The sequence below is a fragment of the Dermacentor silvarum genome, chromosome 7 (assembly GCF_013339745.2).
Source record: "Dermacentor silvarum isolate Dsil-2018 chromosome 7, BIME_Dsil_1.4, whole genome shotgun sequence".
Taxonomy (NCBI): domain Eukaryota; kingdom Metazoa; phylum Arthropoda; class Arachnida; order Ixodida; family Ixodidae; genus Dermacentor; species Dermacentor silvarum.
Genome location: NC_051160.1, coordinates 98,897,330 through 98,918,822, shown reverse-complemented (window position 1 = coordinate 98,918,822; position 21,493 = coordinate 98,897,330). Strand labels below are relative to the sequence as shown.

The following is a 21,493-nucleotide window of genomic DNA, read 5'->3' as shown; positions in this document are numbered from 1 at the left end:
TTCTGCTATATCCCTATATTGGGATGCAGTATATGTAAAAATTAAATAAATCAAACTTTCTGCCGTTTTATCTTTTAAATTTTGTGAATTTTCATAAAATGACACAAGTTCCATTCAAAACTTTTATACTGTTTAAACCATACCTACTGAACACGAAAATAAAGTGAGAGTAAAGTGAGCTGGCTGTCACTTTGTGAACTACTGCGTCACATGCCCGTCTACACACCTTTCTGTTCCAGTGTATAGACCGGTGGTTTCAGCTGCAGTATGGGAAGGAGAAACGTTTTGAAGACTCTCCTTTCTACAGCTGTTATTACGAATTTATTCTGTGGAAGTAAACCTGCCACCCCGCCTCCATACCTGGATATTGAAGAGGTAATTTTGCTTCATTCAGATTTAGACCTCAAAAACACACCAATACTGGCCAAATTTCAATGCACTGACCTCTTGGGATCATACGGAATGGCTGTTCATAGGCAAATTTCAGCATGCTCTTACTTGTAAATTGAAGGTGCAGACTAGCAGCTAATATTTAGCAACCGGATCATGGCCACCTACAAGCTCAAAAGCTCAATATTTTCGCGAAGCACGGAATCGCGCATGCAGGCCGCTTGTAATTGGCTGTTTAGAATGCTCTTGCTCGCAGCTTTGTTTTGCCTTGTGTGATGACATCAACGGTTTATGGATGGCACGCCTCCTAATATTGTCGTAAGATTTGTATCAAGGTCATCCAGGGATAACTTCATAAGGGCCGCCAAAAAGCGCCGACTCAATAGTTCAATGCTTGGTTTTGAAAAGAACACACCGGTATACGTAAACGAACATGGGTGTCCTGATAAAGTTTTGCTGGGTAAGGCAATACGAGAGAATACAGGCAATACGAGAGAAAACCTGGAAGTTTGCATGGGTGGCCGATGGAAAGATATTGTTACGCGCTATTCCCGCGTACTGAAGTACGCTTCGTGCCGAGCAATGAAAGAATGCGCCAGAAAGACGGTGAAGACGACGATCGCAGTAGCGCTCGTGTTGTTGTCCTGCCATCTTGCCTGCAGCCGTCTCTCTTTGTATATATCTTGCATGTACAAATTTCCCGTCCCTTTTGGCTACTCTCATCCACGTAGCATTTCGGTGGTAGGTGCGGGTAACCAAAACGGTACAATGGAGCTCCGTAGCGGCCGACGCTTTGCTTTATCCACGATGGCGGAAGAGGTGTCGGCGCCCACCGAGGTGGCTGCAACGACAACGGTCGTCCTGGCTCAGCTAAAAGACCCAGGCACATTCTGCCGTACTGACAACGTCGACATTCAGGACAGGCTACTTCTGTACGAGCGTGCAAGTAAAAACAATCACTGGGATCAGACGATCATGTTGGCAAACATTTTACCTCAAAGGAACAGCGAAGGTGTGGTTGGAGAATAACGAAGACGAAATTGGGAGCTGGGGTGCCTGCAAGGAAAAGATGCATTCCTTGTTCGGCAAGTCTGCAGGTAGAAAAGCAGCAGCAAAAAGGAGCTGCCATCTCGTCCGCAGACAGCGGCAGAGTCATACCTGACTTATATGCAGGACTTGCTTGCCCTTTGCCGCAATTCCAACGACGACATGACGGAGTCTGAGAAATTAGACGACGTGTTAAAGGGCATTGCAGAGGATGACTTCAACCTGCTAACCTGCAAAGACTGCGACACCATCGATGCCATCATGCAAGAGTGCAAACGCTTTGAGGCCATCAAAAGACGACGCATTGCCCATAATTTCGCTCGACTTCCGGAGCACGGCAGCAACGTGGTCGTGCGAAGACGTACCTGTGCCGTAATGCAGTGATTTGGGCTTGTTGGTATGACATCGTAAGGCTTATAGCGCATGAAAAAGACAAGGACGAAGGAAGAGGTGACACACACAGGCGCTAACTTGCAACAATATTTACTTCGAGAAAAGGACCCACACATATATACAACTTTTTCGCATACATCATCATACATGCGCCGTTTACAAAAATACCTTACACACCATTACGCAAGTAAGCTAACTCTTTGCGGGAAAGGGCAATAGATGGCTGTGAAATACAGTTATCCCCGAGCTTATCGATCATTTCTGCTTCGATAATTTCGCGAGTTAATCTTCCTCGTGCTCTTCCCACGATGGAGCAGTCTCTGTATGCTGGAGCACACGTCGAGCGGTTACCTTCATCCGCCCCGGCATCATCACACTTGCAATGCCTGCAGTGAGCATCAAGGAACCCACCCCGCTTTTCTGCAACAATGTACCGGTGTTCCTTTAAACGCTCGTTGAGGCACCTTCCGCTTTGTCCCAGGTAATTGTTTCCACACTTTAAAGGAAGGTTGTAGACAATTGCTTCCGCACATTCAACAAACGGGTCCTGGTGCTTCATTCTGCACATGCGCTTCTCAGACAGGCCTGGTCTGGTTAGTCTGCACAGACATTGCAATTTTGTAGAAGCAGAAAACACTACCCTAAAATTCGCACGTTGACCTATAGTTTCTTCAAACGGTGTGATAGGCCGTGGATATACGGGATGACAGCTACGTTCTTCTTATCTATACAAGGCAGGCTGGAAGAATGTTTTGATAACTTCGACTTGAGCAGACTCTCAGCAACGCTAATAAGGACATGTGTGGGATAACCTGCCAAACGAAGGCGGATGATCTGATCATTGAAGCTGGCGGTCATCAGCTCAGGGAATGACTTACATAACGCGCTTGACAAGCATGTCTGCGATTCCCCTCTTAACCTACTTAGAGTGCGCGGACTGATATGGGAGCAGTGGCTTGTTCGCGCGAGGCTCGTACTTCCAGCGTACATGGTCGTTGCAAAATAAAAACTTAATGTCAAGAAAGCACATGCTTCCGTCAATCGGCAGTTCATGCGTTACTTTTAAAGGAGATAAACCCTCGCGTATAAAAGAAAGTGCGTTAGTGGTTAAAAAATCAAAACAGTCAGAGCTGCAGTGAAGTAGTACTAAAAAGTCATTGACGTATCTAAAAACTTTGAGAATCTTAAAATCTAGAAGCCGACCACTCATGTACATGTCTAGTTCTGCTAAATATATATCGCTAAGGATGGGAGCTATACACGATCCGATACAAATTCCCTCCTTCTGTATACAAGGCTGCCCTTCCCACAGAATGAAAGTATACCGAAGATAAAAACTAAGAAGTTCTAAGAAACTGTCATTTGACATCCCGGTTGCGTTCGTCAAGGCAACGTTTCCAAAAGTGTCAATAGAACACTGAACACTGGAGACCAGACCTGAATGCGGTAAGGAATAAAAGAGGTCTGCTATGTCTACAGAGAAGGCCCTAACATTCTTATGTGTTGATGACCTGAAGTAATCCAGTACCACATCAGAGTTATTTACAAGAAACCGGTCCTGAATTGACAACATGTTGAGCATTTTTTGAAGATACAATGCTACACATTCTTGCCAGGTGCCGTTTTCAGTCACAATGGCTCAAAAGGTGCGTCCATCTTGTGTGTCTTTACACTAAAGAACACATCAAGGCAATCAAGCTTGCTGGCACCTATACCCTTCATAACACCATCTAAACGCAGGCGTTTACAATGCTTCTTGGCATTCGCTTTCACTTTTGACACGCACAGATTCTTACATGGGATAAAAACTTTTTATACTGCATCTAAGGCTTTTTCGTTCAAGGCCTCATGAGACAACACCGCAACCCCCCCCCCCCCCCCCTTATCTGCGGGTAATACAAACAGCTTGTTGTCCTTCAAAAAAGAGGCTACGCGTTTTACAGATACCTTTGGAGCCGCTGGCTTGCTATGGATCAAGGCGTCGACACCGTCCGATGCACAACGCACAGCGTCCTCTCCCGCGGCGTGCTGGGAAACCTGTCTGACGAGAGACAGGAGCTCCGGAGGGGTCCTCCATTTTTATACGGCGAACTCTGGCCCTAGGGCAAGGACGTGTTGCACGTCGTGAGGAACACTTTCCCGTTGAAGGAAATGAACTTTCCCTTTTGGTGCAGGTAACTTGTCGGGGAGGAGCCGACGCAGTTCCTTCAGTTGAACCTGCCACAAGGATTCCGTCGCTTGGTCGATCAGCCTTGAACACTCCCGGAGGATCCTGGGGACCGTGGATGGACTCCTGGTAGCACTTACTTGTGCAACCAGTAGCTTTCTGTGCAGACGAGCCAGGCGAAGCCATTCTGACCTCTGAATCTTGCAGACCCGAATTCCATGATTAGCTGAAGGTAGAAAGCCTCCAAATAAAGCCCGAACGTCTCGCGGCAAAATCTTGTTTCGTAAGACAAAATGAAAGGGAACTAGATTTGCAAACGGCGCTCGCAATGAAACCGCTTCGTCCTTCGTCCTTGTCTTTTTCATGCGCTATAAACCTCACGGTACCTGTGCCGTAGGCGCCGCTCACCGTAGAACACGTAAAGAAGATAATCCGACGTGAACTTGACGCTGTGTCTCCTGCTTCTACGTGCGGCCGTACCTGTGACCATAGCTCCCAGATGGTGCCACTAGTGCAAGCTATCGTTCATCAGGAGCTCTCCAATGCTGGCCGGGACTCTGTGTGCGCCGCAGATCCTTGCCAGCCGATCAACCGCCGTCCCTCACTTTCGCACGCCCACAGTCAAAGGCCACCATTCCGTACCCAGCCGAGTAGGAGGAATGCTGATGACCGTCTCATATGCTTCAACTGCCGTCGTATTGGACACGTGGCCGACCATTGTAACAGCCGCTGGCATTGGTATCAGGCGCCCTATGGATACAACCGTCTCCCTGAAAAGGATCATGGGCAATTTCAGCCCTACCACGAGCCTCCCCAAACCACCGTTGACGACGCTCCCTCCATGCGGTATCGTCGTTCACCGTCCCCACGTGGTCACCACTCCCGTTCACCGTTGTCTCGTCATCAATCATCTCGCTCGACCCAATTTCGCCACCCGACATCACCGATTGAACAACTCCCTCGGGAAAACTAGACGATACAGCTCCCAGAGGTGAGGCTGCATCGACGACTCGCCTGCCAAATCCTCTGACCACACTGCGGACCTGAGGGAACCTGATAGACGTTAAACTGGATGACGCACATATTGTTGCTTTAGTGGATACTGGGGCTCAGGTACCAGTGATGAAGTCAGAGCTTCGTCGCCACTTTAAGTAAGTGCTAACACCACCCACAGTACCGCTCATTCGTGTCGCTGATGGCGGAACGTTTCCCGTGCTAGGGATGTGCTCCGCCGGAATAAGTGTTGCTGACCGATCCACAAGCGTACTACTTGCCGTGCTCGAGAAATGCTTCCACGACCTCATCCTCGGTATGGATTTTCTGTCGGCCCATTCTGCCCTTATTGACTGTGGAACCGGCTTGCTTCTGCTAGACCTACTGTGCTACCACGACGCTCCTACTACACGCCAACCGCGCTTGTGCTCAGTCGATTACGTACGTCTACCCCCTCAAGCCGTTATATATGTGAACTTGTGGTCTTTTTCTCCCATTCCCGATGGCGATTACATCTTGACCCCGATCGTTGACGTCTTATTCGCCAAAAAAGTCGCTCTTCCTCACATCCTTATTATAGTTACGGATAGTCGAACGTCTCTACCCATACTGAACTTTAGCTGGTGCACGCAACTCATCCCATGCGGCATGACTCTAGCCCACATCTCTTCTATGCATGAGTGTGCCGTTTCTGCATTCGTCACCGATGCTTCTTTGTCCTCTGCCCCTTCCTTGCACAATCTCATCGACGATGATATTGACAAGATGATACCGTCTGACCGCCTTCCTGCAGAAACAGCCGATATGCGGCGCATATTGAAGTCGTACCGCGGCATGTTTTACTTTAATAGACGTCCTTTGGGATAGACATCTGTGGTCACTCATAAGATGAATACTGGGGATTCCAGGCCAATCAGACGACGTTCTCATTGCGTGTCCCATGCCGAGCGAGAAGTGATACAGCGTGAAGTCGACAACATGATCACCAATGACGTCATTGAACCTTCATGCAGTCCAGGAGCATCGCCGGTCGTCCTAGTCAAGAAGAAAGATGGCAGCTAGCCTTTCTGCGTCGACTACCGCCACTTAAACAAGGTAGCGCGCAAGGACGTCTACCCTTTGCCCCGGATCGATGACGCTCTCGACTGTCTACACGACTCTGCCTACTTCTCTTCTATCGACCTGAGGTCAGGGTACTGGCAGATATCCGTCCATGATATGACCGTGAAAAGACCGCATTTGTTACGCCAGATGGACTTTACCAGCTTAAGGTAATAAATACCCTTTGGACTGTGTAGTGCCCCAGCCACGTTTGAAAGGATGATGGACTGCCCTCCTCCATGGATACAAATGGTCAACTTACCTCTGTTACCTTGACGATGTCATCATGTTCTCACCAACATTTAACCACCACCTTAGCCGCTTGTCGGCCGTTCTTGAAGTTTTCAGGCGAGCAGGCCTTCAGCTCAACTTTGCCAAATGCCGTTTTGACCTTGTGAGTGAGGCGTGCAACCTGACCCTGAAAAATTTCGCGTTGTCAAAGACTTCCCTATGCCATGTTCCACTAAAGACGTACGGAGCTTTGTCGGCTTGTGCTCCTATTTTCGACGTTTTGTCAAGAACATCGCCGACGTTCCCCGTCAACTAACGGAACTCTTGAAGAAGGAATCGTCATTTTCTCGGGGTCCTGATCAGGCCACTGCGTTTCACACCCTCACGATGTTACTTACGCCACCACCCACCTTGGCCCATTTTGAACCGTAAGCCCGCACTGAACTTCGCACCGACTCCAGTGGACATGGCATCAGCACTGTTCTCGCCCAGCAGCAAGAAGGACGCGACCGCGTCATCGCTTATGCCAATCGCCTTCTTTCCTCTTCAAAGTGCAAATTTTCGATCGCTGAGCGCGGCAGCCACCTGTTCCTGGCTTATCACCAAAGCGCACCCGCCCAGACGCTACCCATGGTCCCGAACGATTCCTCGCAAGTCACCGCACACAAGCCGTTTCCGGACACAGTCCGGTTCTTCGTTTAGCAACACGGAGCAACTGTGTCCGAGGAACGGCCGCATCGACTACATACTGCACCGCCAGACTGGACAGAGTTGGGGCACGCCACCGCAACGACAGTGGTCACAAAAATGCCCTTCTTGACGCAGGGCAGTTACCTATCGAACGCGGCTTGCGTCCGCTCTGGAAATCACTGTTTTCTTGCGGTGTCGTGCCCCCCTTCTGTTACTGGTACGTGTCGTAGGCTGTTCTGTGGAACGCTGTTGTCTCTCTCCATCAATGCTCAAGCAGTTCATCTGCTCTTATTACTGTCGGGAGACGTGGAATCAAACCCAGGACCAGATGACGTTTCACCCCAGTCCACTGAATCTATTGCAAAGGCCATATCCGAAGCATCGCCAAGTTCCGTCCTGTCCGAAATTTCTCTAATCCGAGCATCACAGACTAGCATCGAGACCCTTGTGACCAGCCTTTCGGCCCGTATTGATGCCCTGGAGATTGTGCCGTCGATTCAGTCAAACGAAAAAGGTTTAAAGGCAGACGTGAATGATAGCCTTGCAAAACGTTCCACTGAAATCAAAGTTCTTACCGGAAAATGCGATGACGCAGAAAACCGCCTGCGTCGTTCAAACTTGCTTTTTTATGGAATTCAAGACACACAAGGCGAGACTGCTCCGAGAAACTCGGTTTGTCCATAAATATAGACGACTTGGAGCGTGCGCACCGGTTTGGTCGCTACAAGCAAGACAAAACTAAACCTATCATTGTAAAATATGCAAGATGTAAAGATAAATCTAGTACTCTTGCAGTGGCTTCCAAGCTCAAAGGCACGAGTTTTTCGATTCGCGATGACTACTCAGCCAGAGTTCGACACGCGCGAAGGAAACTTTATCTTCATGGACAACAGAGCGGCAAACCATTTAAACGTCGCTTTGACCGGCTGCTGCTTGATGGCAAGCAATTCACGTACAATGCTGAATCTGATTGTGTGGTTAAACTGAAGGCGTAGCAGTCCCTGCGTTTTTCTAGGCATGCGCATCCTCCTCCTGCCCCCCCCCCCCCCCCGATCCTGCCTCGCCCCGATCGTTAACCTATTTATCAAAATATGTCCGTCTTGGTCGCAAACGTGCGTAGTTATCTACCTAAGAAAGACGCCGTAGAATGTATTTTAGGAGACAGCGATACTGACCTCGCTATACTTACAGAATCACGGCTACATCCAAATATTGCTGATCACGAGCTACTACACGATAGCCTAGCGTACGCTGTCCACATTCTTGACAGGTTGAGGCGTAGGGGAGGGGGCATTTTGATTTTTGTGAAAGAAAGTGTTCCTTCATATGTTACCGAATTGAACTGTCAGCACGAAATTCTGTGTGTAAATATTTCGATTGCTTCAAGTATAATTGTGATTATTGCTTGTTATCGTGCTCCTGACTGTGATGTTTCAACCATGAACTAAATTCTGTACTAGCTGATCTTTACTCACGCTTCCCGTCTGCGAATTTTATGCTGTGTGGCGATTTTAATTTTCCGTACATTAACTGGGAAGATGTAGAGGCGCATACGATCCTAACATTCCACTTTATTCAGATGGTAATGTTCTTGATTCTGTTCCTGAAATCATAAAATCGAATAAAATCGCTATCATCTGTTGGTGGTCTAAGCGATCACAAATTACTACTATTTAATCTCTGCATCGCAGTTCCTATCCCGCAACCCTCAACAAAACAGATTAGGGACTACAACAAAGCAGACTTTAGCAACATCAACACTGAACTAAACAAGTTTTCTTTTTCTTTCCGTCAGACTGCTCCTTCTCGTACAGTAGATGAAAACTGGATGCTATTTAAGAATAAATTACTATCGCTTGTCGAGAGACTTGTGCCTCTTGTTCGCATTCGCGGTGATTTAGGAAAGCCCTGGTTTTCTAATATTTTCGAATACATTAAGGAGGCTGTTGGGTAAGAAAAAACGTCTTTTTCGTGATGCGAAACGCTAGACATCTTGTTCAAAGTGGGATAAGTACTTTACGTGCCTGCGTGAATACACTAACACTTTGAAACAATCCAAAAAGAAATTCTTCCACCACGACTTGCAGAACATTATACGTGTCAACCTAAATAAATTTTAGAATATTTTGAAAGGAAACAATCGCTCCAATACCATTTCTTTGACTTACCCTGGCGGTTCAAATGTGCCACGTGATAAGCGGTCAGACCGTAATCAACTGATATTTTTCTTCTGTTTTCACTCGTTAGTCTGCACTGAAGGACTTTGATTTGCCCAGCTATTGTTTCCCCCGCCTGCTTCCTATTATCATTAATTCTCAAGGCTTTATGAAGCTAACTGAAAACCTGAAAATTTCTAGTGCCCCCGGGCCAGATAACATCTCTGCTAAAATACTAAAAGGTACGAAATAAATTTCCAGTCAAATATTACAAATAATTTTTACCCAGTCCATTACCGATAGGTCACTTCCAAATGACTGGACAATTAGTACAGTGGTACCTGTATATAAGTCAGGCAGCCGCTCTGATCCTTCTAATTATCGTCCCATTTCTCTAACAAGCATTGCCTGTAAACGCCTAGAACATATTATATATTCACAAATAGTATGTCATCTTGGGGATCATTGCTTCTTTTTTCACAATCAAGACGGTTTCCGGCCTGGTTTGTCATGCGATACACATATTTTTGAATTTGTGACTGATCTTCATCTGAACTTAGACTCATCACTTCAAACTGACGTCATCTACCTAGACTTTGCCAAAGCATTCGACTGTGTTCCCCATCAGCTACTTTTGGCCAAACTTTCATGCCTCAATCTCGACCATCTCGCACTGTCATGGATCCATTGCGTCCTAACAAATCGCCTCCAGTACACATCTGTCGGAAATCATTGCCCTGGGACTTTTAGAGTGATCTCCGGCGTGCCACGAGGGTCCCTCCTCGGTCCTATTTTCTTTCTCATCTTCATAAACGACCTTCCTAACAGCATTTCATCCTCTATCAGACTTTTCGCAGACTACTGCGTACTTTATCGTCACATCAAGGACCAAACCGACCATAAAATACTTCAACAAGACTTACATTTATTAGAAACCTGGTCTTCCAATTCTCCCATGAAACTTAACATCTCCAAATTTAAAGTTATGCGGATCTCCCGTAAACACTCTAACAAAGAATACCAGTATTCTTTTAACTCCACAACCCTATCTACCGTTGAATAATATCGTTATCTCGGTATCACCATTAACAGCAAGTTGACCTGGACCGACCACATCACAAAATTGGCTACCGACACTACCAAATCACTTGGTTACGTCAGACGTACCCTTGCCCTGTGCCCCCCATCGACACGAAAAGTAGCTTATGAAACTTTCATTCGAAGTAAACTTGAATACTCATCAGCTACTTCTAGCCCGCACCAAGTTTACTTAATCAACACTTTAGAATCAATACAAAATCGTGCTGCTAGATTCATCACTTCCTGGTACAGCCGTCAAGAAAGCGTCAGTACAATCAAATCATCCTTAGGACTCGAACCATTGTTGTTGCGTCGGAAAATTGCAAAGCTGTGCCTTTTCCATCGACTATATTAAAACTTCCCACACCTGCGTGGAAGGCTTCTCGCAGGTGTGGGAATTCCACCAACACGTACATCTCGTCGCCTTTTTAACTCTTGCAGCATGCAGCGCTTGCATGGTTCGACATCTTCCGTTAATCAATCGTTTTTGCCTAGCGCTATCGCAGAGTGGAATAAATTATGAGATAGAGTTGTCAGCGAGCGTAACCACATTATCTTTAAACAGCTGCTTACTGATTACCTCAAACTCTAACTTTATATTGACCATACTGTGTTTTCCTTCTTTCGCGAGTGCCGTTGCACATTGGGACTTTTTTGCTGATTTGATTTTGCATTGTATTCGGTGTGCCGCGAAGTTGTTCTTTTTTGTGTTCCTTTTCTTTTTAGTTGTGTTCTCAAACGAAATTCACAGGCTGTAGGAAATTGTAACCATGTCTATATTGCTATTCTTACCTTCTGTAACCCCCCACCCTTATTTATTACCCCGACAGGGGTACTTAAGGGAAAATAAATGATGATGATGAGTGCCTCGCACTAGTTTGTGCTGTTCCAAAGTTTCGAGACGCCATCATTACTTGTTCAAGACACCACCACTACCCTGTTTGTTACATTTCACTTACTGTGAGAATTTAGCGCAAACTTTTATGCGATGATATGCCGCTTCTGACAAAATAAGCAAATCAGGGGCTTTCGGCCGGTCAAGCTGCAAGTGAGCAGTTTTTTTTCCTCCGTCCTCCCATCTAATATGCATGAACGCAAATAAACTTATTAATATTATATTATTGTTGTTTGGCTGCACCTTTTAGGTCATCACAGACCACCATGCGGTTTGCTGGTTGTCTTCCCTCAAACATCCGACTGGAAGACTTGGTCGCTGGGCACTGAAGCTGCAAGAATACAGCTTTCACGTCCCTTACAAGTCTGGCAGACTGCACCAAGACGCGGACTGTCTATCCCGTCATCCAGTGGATCCTCCCGACTTGTCAGCGCACGATTCCGACGACTGTGTCTCTTCGATATCCGATTTAACGGACATACGCAGTGAACAGCTCAGCGATGACCATTTGCGGTCAATTATCCACCGTCTACGCTCTCTTCACTCTGCCACGTCCCTACAATTATTCGTGCTTTGTGACGGCATCTGATACAGACGCAACACCAGCTCCGATAGGCCAGGGCTTCTACTGGTTGTTCCTGAAACACTCCGTTCCTCTGTCCTCGAACAGCTTCATGACGCCCCAACCACTGGACATCCCGGAGCACCTCGCTCGTACGATCGAGCTCGGCATCGGTTCTTCTGGCCAGGTTTCCACCGCTCTGTGCGCCGATACGTGGCTGCTTGTGACTCCTGTCAGCGCTACAAGCATCCATCCTTGTCGCCAGCCGGTCCTCTTCAGCTCATCAGCATTCGCGGTGTCCCGTTCTAGCGCGTCGGCCTTGATCTCAGTGGATGGCCGTAGCTACGAACTACGCGACCCGATGCGCTAACACGCGGGCACTACCGACAAGCTAAGCCACTGACGTTGCGGAATTTCTACTTTACGACGTTATTATTCACCATGGCGCTCCTGGTCCACCACCGACCATGGTCGCTTCTTTCTGTTCAAAGTCGTCGACGACATTCTTCGTTCGTGTTCCATCCTGTCACAAGCTAACCACTGCCTACCATCCGCAAACCAATAGGCTTACACAGCGCCTCAACCGAACGCTGACCACAATGCTCTCCATGTACGTTTCCTCAGACCATTGTGGTTGGGACAGCACCTGGCCTTAAGTGACCTTTGCCGACAACTCGTCACGCCATGACACCGCTGGCTTTTCCACCTTTTATCTCTTGTTTGGCCGCCATCCGACATTGCCCTTCGTGACTTTTACCATCACTTGTGCACCCATTACCGACTACGCCCGCGATGGAGATTCTCGGGCTGCAACGGCTCGCCAGATTGCAAAGGATTGTCTTTATGCCTCCCAACTGTCTCAGAAGGCCCGCTACGTTAGCCATCACCGAGTCGTTAATAACTCTCCTGGCTCTTTGGTCCTCCTCTGGACGCCTTGCTGCCACGTTGGCTTGTCGTCAAAGCTTTCGCGCTACTCCGGGGCTTACAAGGTCCTACGCAGATCACTGACGTCATGTACGAGATCACTCAATTGGACAGTCGATGATCTGCTGCGTCCGCCACTGATATCGTGCACGTCTCCCACCTTAAGCCTTATGTTGTCGGCCATGGGCAGCAGGTTCTGTGGACATGGAATTCTGGCGCTATGATAGGCGCCAGTAGCTGGACCGATCACGGTCTGCATGATCAGAATTATCCACTTCTGTAGCGTCGACAGAGAGTCTGTTGTGTAGAATCTTGCGCTACAATCTTCCTGGCAGAGCGATATGTTTGTTTTATTTTTGTGTTTGTCTTAGTCCAGCGATGGAGGGAGCCAGACACCGGCGGACAGCCGACCAAGCAGAAAGTGATCCGAGAAACAGCTCTCGCTGTAATACACAAACTCTAACCGATGTGGCCTTCATGGTCATTTTGAGTGAATGCAACTGATAATTTACTAGCACATGACCTACAAGCACATTCAACATTCCTTCAGCAATCCTGAGGTTCCAATCGTACTTCCCGCATTAGTTCTTAAGACGGTAGGCTATGTGTCTTTTCTGAGCAGCGGTAATGATGGCGTTTTATTTCTGCGAGTTTCCTTACCGAAAACATGGATATTTACGAACTTTTCACGATGTATCTACTCGTATTTAACTTTCTTTTCTAGACTTTTTTGAATGTACGCGAATTGTAATAAGCTTTATACATCAGGCGTGTGTTAATAATCGCAGTTGACGTGACAGAGCATTATGGAAAGCCTTATGCAACATGATATGTTTCAAAAAGCCACGACATTCCTCCTTCATTCACCTTTAGCGTCCTAGAGCGTCCACTGGAGTGGGAGTACTGATTAGCAGAAACGAGCTTCAGAAAGTACCGCATATTGCCAATTGGGCAGATACAGCCGCAGAACGATTTAACCACAGCAATAAAGACATATTTATATGGCCATCAACAAATATGGATCGCAAGAAGTAAGCACAGGATGCTTGGAAACGACGATGCCTTAGGCGAGAATTATTCAACAGTCCTACCAGAAATATCCAGCACTCTTCGCATGAGAACAAAAAGGTGATCGGAGTCTGTTGGGGTTTTTGAAAGGAGCACTTATTTTTGTAAGCTACACATAAATAATGAATACATAATTACATGGAAATCACAACACATTATTTTCGTACATACAAAGAGCATCAATCGCACCGAATTCAAATGGTGTATCTTCCTGATTTTGTAAATTGACACTTTTCTAAATATGACTCTAGGGCAATACAAAGTATTTATACGGCATTTCATATCATATACCTCCATACATTTTGCGCTATGAGCATTTCATGTATCCGTTGCAGTTCTACAAAACTCTCGGACACTTATGGATTATAGCGACAGCTACGGCAACTGGGCAAGCGAGCACCGCTTGTAAGTTTTACGATGTAACAAGTGTAAAAGATGGTAAAGTATATTTCGGGCGAATATTTTACAGGAACGGAACAAGGTAAGTTCAAGAATTTTAGCCAGAATGTGTGCATACCATATGGCGCTTGTACATCCAAAACAGGGTGGAAAAGCAGTTGACTGGAATACTAACAGGCGAAAAACATCCTGTAGTAGCACAACTTATGAAATACAATAATGTGATGAGAGTTCAGCCTTCAGGTAAGTAGATACCCAATTTTATCTCATTATGTTAAATGCATACAGAAGATTCCCGGTTCATGTAACATTAAACCAAATAGAAACTTTAGCTTGTTGCTTTCACAATAATAATTGTACGCTACGTCAGCCTTGACATGCAAACAAATGAGCAACCCATCTGATATTCGAGATACGCAATAAATAGTGGCTTATAAACTCGGCAATTGTTTAAAGTCACACGTTATCAACAATTGTATCTTAAACGATTGAGCCAAGTGAAATGTTCTTTCCAACATTCTTTGACATTCTTTGGTGTCGAAGAAGGAACGAATTCCGCACAGCTTTCTCTTACGTAAGTGATTCTTAGCAACGGGATTTCGTTTGGAGAACAGAATGCGATAGCAATTGAATTTGCCATGCAACGCACCATCGAAGGCAAGGGGGAAACAAAATTAACCGATCGCAGGACAGGAAGAGAAGCAAGTGCGGACAGATGATATCATGCTGCATACAAAGCGTCTTGCATGAAGAATATATGTCGGCTTTCGCGCGTGTTTCATTTGCAGTCGTATGCACCAGGAAAAATGATTATACCTTATTTGAAGTACGGTACTTGTCTTGTCTAATTTCTGTTTCCTTGTTTTACCATGCGACACAATCATAGATTTGTATCTCGCTTCTTATCCCTCAAAGCGTTACCGCGAGAAGCTAGCCAGCATGGCAGATGTGCTTGCGTTTTTATAGGCTGGCGCTCGCAAACCAGCGATGTGGCCGCGCAAGCGTCCTCTTTTTGCGAGATCACCGCGAATTGATGCAATCTCGCCTTTTGATTTACGGAATTATGCAAGTATCTCACTCATTTTCTTTTTGTCGTGGGAACGCACCACTGAGATTCCTTGAGGACGATCACATGACACGCCTCACTTTTGTTATGGGCGCCTGTTCTGGGGTCTATTATTTATTAATGCACTTCATTTTCATTCTTCTGGACCTTCGTCGTTACGTTGGAATGGTGCGGAGGCTGCCGCACCACCGTCTGCTGGCATGGCACCCTCCGCACGACAGATAAAGAAAAATTTGCAGATGAAGTGGCACGTTTAAAAATACAGTACCTACTTGTGTCAAGCCACTTTAAAAGTGAAACAAAAACTTTTCTTAGGTGCATTTTATAAGTCTGTAAAAATAATTATGATCGTTTATTCTTCCGAAGAAAGCATCCCAATTGAAGAACAAGGCATCCTGGTACAGGACCCGTACGAATTCTGGACCAGGAAAAAAAATTTTGCAACTAGGAGACTTTCTTTCTGAGAAACCCGTACGGTTATCCTTTGTCGCTTGGTGCTACAATTCGGATGGATGTCAATTTTTCCCTTTTGCGTAGTGTACTCCACCTTGCGGGTTTCCGCAGAAGGGATTTGCCATATTCAGGGTTTCAGTGAATCATGTTTCTGATTATTTTTCCCTTGCTCAGCTTCGACACAGTAAGTCCAAAGGAGCTACCTCAACAGGATCATGAGCACATCTAAGCAGACGATCAACCTGATCAAGTAAACCAAGGCCAGAGACGATGTCCCTGAGAACCAGTGGCTCTTTGAGACGAAAGTGACCAAAGCTTCTTGGACGGAGCGAGACCGCATCAGCCTCATCACCGGGCATGTGGAACGTGAGTCATGCGGCTGGTACCTGACCGAGATTGTTAACGTCGAAAATTAGTCGGAAGGCATAAATGAAAGGATATTAGAGCGCTTTGCAGCGCCCACCGGGGACACATTCCGCCAGTTCATACACTATGGGCTCAAGAAAAAGTAGCGCATCAAGGACTACTATGAGGAAAAGACGCTGCTTGGCCAACTGGCTGAACTTAAGGACGCCAATATGGTATCTGGTTTGACCGACGGTGTGCCTGAGGAAATAAAAAGGCGCCTCGCTGGATTAACTGGATGTGTATACCTGGGAAGTGGTTTGCGGCTGCGCTACAAGCAGAAGTGTGTTTCCAAAGGAATTCTTTTCAACGCTTGTCGAAGCTATAACTATTGCAAGAGGAGCCTGCCCTAGGCGACAATGTCATTCTGCGGGATCTACGCGTACACCTCACAGGGAGTGCCGATGGTATGCATCTGCTGGCTTGCCAAACCAACTTCTTTAGTACAATTATTGGTCTTGTCGTGAAATTGTCTCTGCTCTTGTTTACTATCCGGCAAGAACGGAGGGCGACCCAAAGCTGGGTTGATATGCGGCGCTATAACGCAAATTATTCCAAACTGTTTTGATTCCAATTTCTGCAATCAGCCTCCTACAATTGGTCAAAACATTTTCAGGCCATTCCCAAATTCGCCTGTCTGTCACGCTGATGTCACGAAAACCGCGATAGCTCCCCATATGATATAACGTGTACACACTGATTATGCATGATTAAAGCACACAAAAGAAAAATAATCATTCTTTATTCGACGCCTTTTCACCATTAGCCCTCTGCTATTGGTCCAATGTTTTCTGGCTACACCCACTTCGCCTGTCTGTCGCGCGACCTCACGAAACCGCGACAACTCACCACGTCAAAGTGACGTGCACGCGAAAAAAAATGCAGTATTATGCCGCACAAAACTGAATATTTTTCTGAATAGCCACAGACTACCCCGTTCCAAAAGGAATAGAAGATGGCTGCCCGCCGATCGCTCAGGCCCTCGCTACTCGCACCTGCCGGTGAGCATGTAATTATTTTCGCATGATAAACCTGTTTGCGTGGCAGTAAAACGTTATCGAGCCCTTTCGGCATGCACACGACATCGCTCTGCCAACTCTTCCTTAATGAGGATCCGTTTTAGCGGCATTCTTAACCTTCCGTTGCACACCGCCGCGATTTTCTACGATCCAACGTAAGCTAAGTAATCGGAGAAGCCGGCGCACCCTAGAGCACTGCACGGGCCAATTTTTTCAGCCCGGGCCCGGCCCGGGCCCGTTTCTACGTTGGGCGGCCCGCCCGAGCCCGATCAAAACTTTTAGGGTGAGACCCGGACCCGGCCCGGCCCGGAAATAATCTACGTTACCCGCCCGGCCCGGCCCGCCACCCCTTTACCTTAGGCACGAGCCCGGCCCGAGCCCGACTCGAAACCGGTCCGAACCCTGCCCGAGACCGAAAAATAATGTTATTCAGAGTTGAGACGCCCGAGAATAACTCGCTGCACGTTAGATGCACACCACCAGAAAGCCCGAGCCCGGCCCGGGCCCGCGTCAAAAAACCCGAGCACGGCCCGGGCCGGGTCAAAACGCACACGCCGTGCCCGAGCCCGGCCCGAGCCCGTGAAAAAACTGTTCTACCCGGCCCGGCCCGGGCTTTCGGGGTAGCCCGAGCCCGTGCAGTGCTCTAGCGCACCCTCTTCATGCGGTTATCTATTTTCACTGTGCTGGATCGGCCCCATCGAAACCCTCTCCACTAGAGCGTGCTCTTCGCCTCTTGTCAGCCAATTAGATAAGAAAAACCGCTGAGTGTAGACAATGTTATTAGTTTTGAAAACGAACAAAGGTGACCTCCTATAAACGAGGAGAGTGTTTGATTGGGTTGTTCAGACAACGCTGCGGGTCACCGCCCGATGCTTGCGTCGTTAGTTACGTAAATTTGATGTCAGGAGTTTGGAATAAAAACATTTTGGAATGATTTTACGCTATAGCGCCCATGGTTCGGTGCGATTGAGAATGGATACTTAGCGAACGCAACTCTAGATACAAAAGCCACTTTTACCGTCATTAGTGACGTTGTGTTTAGAGCTCTCAACGTGCAGTTATCGATGCCTTGACTGCGTTGAAATGTCTTGACTGTACCCCAGAAGGAGGAAACAACTTTATTTTGTTAATTTAGCTTAATGAGGGGTGGCTACCAGGTGATGCCTTACAATCACCTCCTCGGCTCTTTTGATGGCCCGAATTTGAACCTCCAGGTTCGGGTTCATAAGTATCGCTTCCCAGGCTTCAGGCGACAGAGCGGCCAGGAGATATGGTGAGTAGGATCTTCTTTGCAGTCCCAGTGAATATGATTTAAGGAGGCTATGGACCCACATAATGAGCAGTGTCGGTCTGTCAAGTCAGGGTAAAAGTGTGCGTATATTTGTTGGCTTGGAAAGGAGTGTGCTGGGATGAGGTTGGGGTTTTGTCCGTCTTGCGAGGCGGTAGTATTGGGCCATATCGTGGTATGTAGTCAGTGGCTCGCTGACCAGGTCCCCCTGGGTCGGAGACGGGACCCACCGCTCGGCTGACGAATCCTCGAGCACACTGGTGGGCCGCCTCGTTCCCCGGGTTCCCTGCGTTAGCCGGGACCCATATCAATTCAATTGGGGTGGGTTCTTCTTCACTATCTTGTTGTTTAGGGGAAAGTAGGGGATGCAGTATTCGTAGCGTGACTGGGGCCACGATTCCACGTGCAAAGTTGGATATGGCGGTCTCTGAGTCGCTGATTATAGTTCTAAATCCGGCTGCTGCAGCGAGGAAAATGGCCGCCTCTTCAGCCTCCGCCGAGTTGAGGGCACAGACAGAACAGAACGTCCTTATTGGAGTTGCTCGGGGCGTATATTGGTTGTTGTCATGTTGTTGTTGATGACTATTGAGCAGCGTCAACGTATGCTGCTTCGGAGTTGGGCCCGTCCGTTTTGTGCAGGGCTTGAGCTCTTGCTTTTCGTCTGCCGTCGTGATGACCTGCCAGCATGTTCTTTGGCAGTGGCTTGATGATGAACCTCTTTCTGATGTTGGGGGAATAGGTGGCAGGATCGTTGTGCGTTGGAGATACTCTGTGCCCGATGCCGTCTAGGATCCAACGACCTGTCTTGCTTCCCTGTAGTCGGTGAATATGCGCCATGCGGTGTGCTTCTAGAAGCTCTTCCACGGTATTGTGTAACCCCAGTCTTAGAAGGAGCTTGGTAGGGGTGGTACGGATGAGCCCCAGTGCAGATTTGTACACTTTGCGAATGAGGCGGTCCAGTTTTGCTCTTTCAGTTTGGAGTAGATGTAGGTAGGGAAGGGCGTAGGTGAGCCTTGAGATGACAAAGGAGTGGATGATTTGCAGTAGCTCCTTCTCCTTCATACCTTGCTTGCGTGTCCTCACTTGGGTCATTAAATGGACCGTCTGATTCACCGCTATGGTGAGACGCTCAATGGTGATGTTGTTGTGGTGATTCGTTTGTACAAAAAGGCCCAGGGCCCTCATATGATCCACGTGAGGTATTGCAATGTTGTTGACGTGCACGTTAATGTTGGGTAAGTGGGGGTTTTATTCTGCGCCGGTCTGGGGGTCGCAGTATTACTATCTCCGATTTGCTCTGGGAGCAATCTAAACCCGCGTCAATCACATGCTGGACGACCGTGTCGGCTGTCCTTCTGCAGCGTCTCTTCGACTTGTCCGTCGGATCCCGTGGTCGTCCAGAGCGTAATGTCGGCGGCGTAGAGAATGTGTCGCAGGCCGGGTATCGTGTCGAGTTTGGATGGTAGTGACTTCATTTCTAGATTAAATAGGAAAGGTGATAGAAGAGCTCCTTGAGGAGAGCCACGATCTCCGAGATTGATCGGTTTGGAGAGGGGATTGCCCACCGACAGTTCCACCGTACGTTTGGATAGAAAAGCACATATGTAATTGTAGGTGCGTTCTCCCGGTTCCAACTCGGCCAAGCTGTTTCCTATGGCAGTGTGCTTCACGTTATCAAATGCTTTGTGAAGGTCTAGGACGAGTAAGGCTTTGGTGCTTGTACCACTCTCTGGTCTTAGGAGATCATGGTGCAGAGGGCATCCTGGGTGGATAGGTGAGCTCGGAAGCCTGGCATAGTGGGGGAAGTAGGTTGTGCTCTTCCGTGTATTTTATAGACGGCAGAACACGACGTGTTCCATCAGCTTGCCCAAGCAAGAGGTCAGGGATGTGGGTCGAAGATTTCCGAGGTCGAGTTTCTTGCCCGGTTTCTGCATAAAGGTGACTTTGGCGTGTTTACATTCCGGGGTAATTGTCCGGATTTGCAGCATTCGTTCATGTACTTGGTGATGGCCCCTACCGACTTTGAATCGAGGTTTCGCAGCGTCTTGTTGGTCACACCGTCGGGGCTGGGCGCCGATGTTGTACGCAGCCTGTGGAGCGTGGCGCCGACCTCTGCCTCCGAGATGTCGGCGTCCAGTTCTTGGTTGGGGATTCCAGTGTATTGTGGCAGTTGTACTGTTGCTGCATTAGTGCTGCTGCTCTTCTGATTCTGGTGGGAGGTATTGATGTACTGGTTGGCGAGCTCTTCCAGCAGCTCTTCGTCGGTACCCGGATATTGGTGGATTATACGCTCGAATTGCTTGCGTACTGCAGACTTGGAACTACCGGGGTCAATGAGGTGTCGCAGCAGATGCCGCGTTTTCTCACAGCCCATCTGGCCATTCAGGCTGTTGAAAATTTGGCCCAATTGCTGGCGTTCGAGTGTGGCGCTGTGGGCTTCAATGTCACGTTAGAGTTTCGCGGTGCGACGGCGAAGCTTTTTGTTGTGCCGTTGACGCCGCCACCTGCGCATGAGGCCTTCGTGCGCTTCCCACATGAGGAGGAGGCGGGAACCTGTCGTCAGCTGCTCTTGAGTGACCTCCATTTCGCGCGTCGCGATGGTCACGTCCTGCTTTAGCGACTCGATCCATTTGTTTATGTCCGAAATGGTGTCGGGTACCACTTCTTCGCGTATTTGTCGGAAATTGTTCCACTCCGTGATTCGCGCAGTGGTCTTGGTTCTTTTGTTGGTGGATGTTGCAGTGGTAGTGGAGAGGATGCAGTGATCACTGCCTGCCGAGAGGCCCGTGTTTTCCCATCGAGCGCACGGTATGTTTGTGCACATCGTCAAGTCTGGCAAGGTATCTTTGCACACGTTGTTTCCGATCCGCGTTGGCTGCTGTTGCGCGTCGTTCAGAATGGTTAGCTTTAAGTCTTGGATGGCTTCCCATAACCGGACGCTCTTTGGGTCTGATTTGGGTAAGCCCCAGTCTGGGTGTTCTGAGTTGAAATCTCCAATGAATAATATATGTGCATCTTTGGCCAGCGCAGATGTTTTTTGAAAGATGTGTGGGAAGTCTGCTCCCCTTTCTTTGTGTGGCGGTATATGTTTAATAGTGAAAAGTGTTATGAGTCTTCTTCTCTTTGGTAGAACTTCAATGAGCGTGTGTTGTATGTTGGTGCTTTC

The 21,493-nt window shown here is 47.8% G+C and overlaps 1 protein-coding gene across 2 annotated transcripts in view; it reads left to right on the top strand.

Moving 5' to 3' along the window:
• Positions 1 to 243: 243 nt before the first annotated feature.
• The window catches only part of LOC125946890 (uncharacterized), a 47,472-nt gene continuing 26,222 nt past the window's right edge, over positions 244 to 21,493 (top strand). For both annotated transcript variants that reach the window (XM_049671063.1, XM_049671062.1), the window contains exons 1-3: positions 244 to 375; positions 14,033 to 14,178; positions 14,242 to 14,339. In XM_049671063.1, coding sequence (XP_049527020.1) covers positions 268 to 375; positions 14,033 to 14,178; positions 14,242 to 14,339 — 352 coding nt within the window. In that variant the 5' untranslated portion in view covers positions 244 to 267. The remainder of the gene's footprint in view (positions 376 to 14,032; positions 14,179 to 14,241; positions 14,340 to 21,493) is intronic.